The sequence below is a fragment of the Panthera tigris genome, chromosome D1 (assembly GCF_018350195.1).
Source record: "Panthera tigris isolate Pti1 chromosome D1, P.tigris_Pti1_mat1.1, whole genome shotgun sequence".
Taxonomy (NCBI): domain Eukaryota; kingdom Metazoa; phylum Chordata; class Mammalia; order Carnivora; family Felidae; genus Panthera; species Panthera tigris.
Genome location: NC_056669.1, coordinates 60,773,374 through 60,778,819, shown reverse-complemented (window position 1 = coordinate 60,778,819; position 5,446 = coordinate 60,773,374). Strand labels below are relative to the sequence as shown.

At 39.7% G+C, this 5,446-nt stretch overlaps 1 protein-coding gene across 1 annotated transcript; it reads right to left on the bottom strand.

Annotated features, from left to right (window-relative positions):
- Positions 1-4,230: 4,230 nt before the first annotated feature.
- Positions 4,231-5,187, bottom strand: LOC102960083 (olfactory receptor 52Z1-like). The gene has a single exon (XM_007089389.2). The coding sequence runs from the start codon at positions 5,185-5,187 to the stop codon at positions 4,231-4,233; it is 957 nt and encodes a 318-aa protein (XP_007089451.1).
- Positions 5,188-5,446: the final 259 nt, after the last annotated feature.

Genomic DNA, 5,446 nt, shown 5'->3' with positions numbered 1-5,446 from the left:
TGACTATGATATGCCTTGTTGATGATCGGTTTTTGTTGAGTCTCATGGGGGGGGGTCCTCTGTGCTTCCTGGATTTTGATGTCTGTGTCTTTCCCCAGGTCAGGAAAGTTTTCTGCTATGATTTGCTCACATAACCCTTCTACCCCTATTTCTCTCTCTTCCTCTTCTGGGACCCCTATGATTCTGATGTTGTTCCTTTTGAATGAGTCACTGATTTCTCTAATTCTTAAATCGTGCTCTTTTGCCTCAATCTCCCTCTTTTTTTCTCCTTCATTATTCTCTATAAGGTTGTCCTCTATATCTCTGATTCTCTGTTCTGCCTCATGCATCCTTGCTGCTGCTGCATCCATCCATAATTGCAGCTCAGGTACAGCATTTTTAATTTCATTCTGGCTATTTTTTACTTCTTTTATCTCTGCAGAAAGGGATTCTAATCTATTTTCAACTCCAGCTTGTATTCTTATTTTTGTTATTCTAAATTCTGGTTCAGACATCTTGCATGTACCTGTGTTGGTTAAATCCCTGGCTCTCATTTCTTCGTGCTCTTCCTTTTGGGTTGAATTCCTTCGTTTTGTCATTTTGAAGGGAGAAAAGGAATTAATGAGGTAGAAAAATTAAAGTTAAAAAATTAAAATTAAAAAAAAATTAAAATTAAAAAATTAAAATCACACACACACACACACACACACAAATCTAATAAATGATGCTAGATCCTAGGTGTGTTTTGGTCTGCATGTTGAGAATGGTTTGACAGAGTAGAGGAAAAAAAGGGGGGGGGATGAAATCATTTGAGAATTTGAAAAAATGAATACACTGAATTAGACTGAAATGAGATGATGGGAGTAAAATAGAATTTGAAAAAAAAATTACACAAAAGTAAAGAATATAGTAGAAAAAATTAAAAAAATATATTTTTAATAAAAATTAAAAATAAAAATGTACTTTTCTCATTCTGTATTCAAGAAAGAGAAAAGTTGTGTAAAAGGGGAAAAAAAGATAGAAAATTGAACAGATGGACCTGCTAAGAGATTGAAATACAACTGAAATTACTGTTTTCTCCTAGAAGTCAGACTATGTAGTGCTTTATAGTTCATAAACGAAGTAGGCGGTGAGACTTGTGGTCTTCAAGAGCAAGGTTGGCTCAGTTGGGCGGGGGCTCAGTGTAACAGCTGTTCTCCAGTAGATGGTGCTGCTAGCCTACTGGGGTGGATTGTTGCGGTGCTTGTAGGTGCATATGCGCATGCCCGGGAGTGTTGAAAATGGTGTCACCCAGCTATCCTGTCTCTAGTATCAGAACTCAGTTCTCCCAGTTCAGCAATCACACACTGTCCTCTGTCTTCAGCTTTCGTCCACTCCACTTCTTCAGTGTCCATGACCAAGCCCCAGGCAGCACCTCTTTCCCCAGTTTTGTCTCAGATGTGGCTGCTTTCCCTGGCCCCTTACTTCTGAGGGACTGTGGCTTTGACCCATTCTGCAGGGTCTCACTGAGCAATGGCTGAATGAGCAATGGCTGAATGTCGGCTACACCCGGGAATGCTTGCTGTACCCTGCTGCTGCCGGTGCCCAAGACTGCAGCCAGGTGGCAGCCCACCCCAGAAAAAGTTCACAAGATAGCATACTAGCAGATTTTCAGGGATTATGGAAAAATCACAACACACATCTGGCACCAGTCTTCACCTTTAACCATCTTGTTCCAGCACCAGTGAATGTGGCCATTTTCTGTGGTCTGCTGGGACCAAGTGGCTTCAACAGTCTCCACCAAATGTCCTTCCAGCAGTGGAACTGCTTTTCCCCATGTGGTCCGAGAACCTCCTGGACCCCACTCTGCTCCTGGGGTTCCACCCTTCTCACCAGAGCACCACCAGATATCGAGCTGCAGGGTTTCAGACTCTGCCTGCCCCCTGTTTACAGTCTGAATGGAATTTAAACCCTCTCCTTTCTCCTTTCTCCCTTTTTAGTTTAGTCCTTGTGGCTGTTTCCAATTTTCTGCTTTCTCTTCAGCTGCTTTTGGGAGGGGTGCTTTTCCCGTCTTCTGCCCCCTTCCCCCAGTCTCTATCCTCTCTCTGCCTGCAAAAGCGGCTCCCTGCCCGCCACCAGCGTCTCACTCCCAAAGTTCACCTCTCCCTGCCATATACCTGCTGAATTCTGTGGTTCAGGTTGTGCAGACTGTTGTGTTAATCTTCCAATCAGTTTTCTAGGTGTGTAGGATGGTTTAGTGTTGGTCTGGCTTTATTTCATGGATGCAAGACACACAAAAAACTTCCATGCTGTTCCACCATCTTGGCTCCTCTTGACATCACACTTATATCTCCATTGTTCAACTTGTTTTTGTTGGTGGTCATGTTCATGACATGGGTTAACAATTTTAAATAGTACATCAATGTAAATTTAGGTTTTCAAACAATTTACCGGTTGAAACAATTATTTAATAGGCTGTTCTTTTCTCAGCCAGTTTTGATACACAAAATCTTATGCAATAGGCTTTGTACTTTATACTCAAAAAGTCCAATGGTTATCTGAAACTCCAACTTCCCACTTACAGGTCAATTAAAGTTTTTGAGTTTAAGAAATATGCTTTCTGTGGCATCATGTAATCTGTCAGTAACTTTTCTGTCAATTTGAAATTGATATTCTCCCACACAATTCCCTTATCATCTGTTTTCAAGGGGAAGTCAACAATCCAGACAACACTGAGGGACTGGATGTGAGAACTGGATGGGCCCCTGGTCTATGTCTGTGTACTTAGCTGAGCCTTGTTAAATGAACCTTATCCTACCTCCTCACTCTGTGTAGGCCTCTATCCTTTCTGCAGCCTTTGCTGAAATTTGATTATTGTCTCTTGGATCCCACTTAGCGAGGCATCTGAAATGTTGGATCTAATCAATAAGCCTTGAAACCTGACCCATTTTCTCTTACTTTGCTGACTCTAACGTTTGTGTCTATGGCTCTTGGGTATGGAGCCACTTTTCCCTTAGCCAAAGCCTCTCCCTTTTCAACTTCATGAGTCAGCATTCACCATGATCTTTGTGTTCCCCACAGTGCCGTAAAGAACTCCTACATTCATCTGTTGCTCCTGTGGAACGAGAGGAAACCAGTTCACTGACTGAACATGCCACATGGTCATTTTCACTCTAATGTTGTTCTCCCATGTGGCATGAGACAATTTGTTAAGAAATCTCCGTCAGATACTTAAGTAGGAAATAAGGTATTCCTCTTCCACTGCTTTTCACTTTCATCTCTAAATTCATTGGGTTTCTATCTTTTTATTTTGTATGCCCTGATACTTTGAATGAATACCGAGAATGTGAAGCTGAAACTTGGACTTTATCTTCCTTTTTCTCCATTCCTACCTGTGTCTCTCCCCCATCTCATGCTGGAAGGGGTTCTGCTACTCCTTTTTTGTTTCTAAAAGGAACTTCCTCTGCAGTCAAACCTCATTCTTCCTTACCATGTTCTACTGGTACTTTTTAACAGAAGCATTTAATGACAGTAGGCTCTAGTGGAAGAAAATAAAAATGTATAGTTTTCAAAAGGAATTTTTGTGGTATTTCATATATATATATACATATATATATATATATATATACACATACATATGGGATATATTTCAATGTGTGTTATGCACAGTTTAGAAGCTTTGTGTAAATCATCTTATTTAATACTTTCAACAACCTTATAAAATATGAAATATTTTAAGCTCAATATAAAGCTAAAGAAGTCCAGAAAGGGTAAATACTCTTTATAAAGATGAGACATCTAAAATTCAAATCTTGAACCTAGAGCCTAACTACTCAACTGATAGATCACAATGCTAAATATATAAGTATTATTTTCTCTGAAATACAAAGAGAATATGGGAAAATAGGCTGAAAACCTGTTAAGTTGATTTAGCAATTTGTTTTTTCTATTTTTTTAGTGGGTGGGTTGTGTTTTTACTTTTCCTGTTTTTCTGTATCAATATGAAATTGAAGATAACTATTGAGTTATTGTGTTTTAAGTCTGTTGTAACTGAACTCACATTTACACAGAATCTCAAATGCCCTTGGTCTGATACTGTCCTGAACAAAAGCAGCAATTAATTAATTAATTAATTATGATGTAAAATTACCTCAAAAATTTACTGTTATCATTCTACCCTAATGCTGGCGTGATATAAGATGTCTGATATAATTTTAAGTACTCTTCAATTAGTTACATAGAAAAATGAAAAATTGAGCTGGATAGTCTACATCAGCAGAATTTATTGCTCACAGAAAAGACATGGACAAACTTCTCCTGAACTTTCTTGGTCTTAACTCCATAAATGATGGGATTGAGAGTGGGTGGTACCACCACATAAAGATTGGCAAGGAGGATATGTACATGGAGTGGTATATGGTGGCCCCCAAATCGGTGAGCAAAGAATGAAAAAAAGGCTGGAGTATAGAACAGCAGGATAACACAGACATGGGAGCCACAAGTACCCAGAGTCTTGAGTCGGGCATCTTGGGAAGGAATTCTAAAAACTGTACAGAGTATAAGGGCATAGGAGACAATGATAAGCACCACATCCAGGCATGTAGAAAATAGGGCCACAATCACCCCATAGTAGATGTTGATTTTGATGCTATCACAGGCTAGCCTGGCAATGCCCATATGTTCACAATATGAGTGATGAATAATATTCCTCCCACAGTAAGCAAGCCGATAAACCAGAAAAACCAAGGGGAAGCAGATGAAGAAACTCCTGATCACAGATGCAATGCCCATTTTTCCAATGACTGAGGGGGTTAGAATTGTGGTATATCTTAGTGGATGGCAGATGGCTACATAGCGGTCAAATGCCATGGCCAGCAATATGGCAGACTCTGCCACAAAGATGAAGTGGAGAAAAAACATTTGGGACACACAGCAACCAAAAGAAATACCCCCATCTTGGAACCAGAAGATTGCTAGCATCTTTGGTGTGGTGACTGTGGAGAGAAAGATATCTGCCAGGGCTAACATGGACAAGAAAAGGTACATGGGTTCATGAAGACTGCGTTCAGTGAAGATCAGGAATAATAAGAAGGTGTTGCCTAAAACAGAAACTATGTACATGAAACAGATGGGAATGGAGATCCATATGTGTGCATATTCCAGTCCTGGGATCCCAGTCATGGTATACCAAATATCTCTAAGGTTGGTGTGGTTTGAAGAGATTGTCATCTTTTACTCTGTCCTCTGACACTGGACTGGAATGGAAAAAGAGAGAGACAGAGTGAAAAATCATAGTTATTTCATCTGGTTTGAGTATGAATCTTGGCATTGCAATACAGTTATTGCTTTAAGAAAGGATTGGTAGTAAGTAATGGTTCAAAGATGACAAGCCAGATAGGCTTCATTGACATGAAAGTTACCATGATCTTATAGAACTGATGCTACTGGTAATTCTAATGGTTTTAACTATAACTATAAGAACAACAAC

What these genes read in the sequence shown, in the direction of transcription:
- LOC102960083 (XM_007089389.2), bottom strand. Translation starts at nt 5,187, where the DNA reads ATGACAATCTCTTCAAACCACACCAACCTTAGAGATATTTGGTATACC.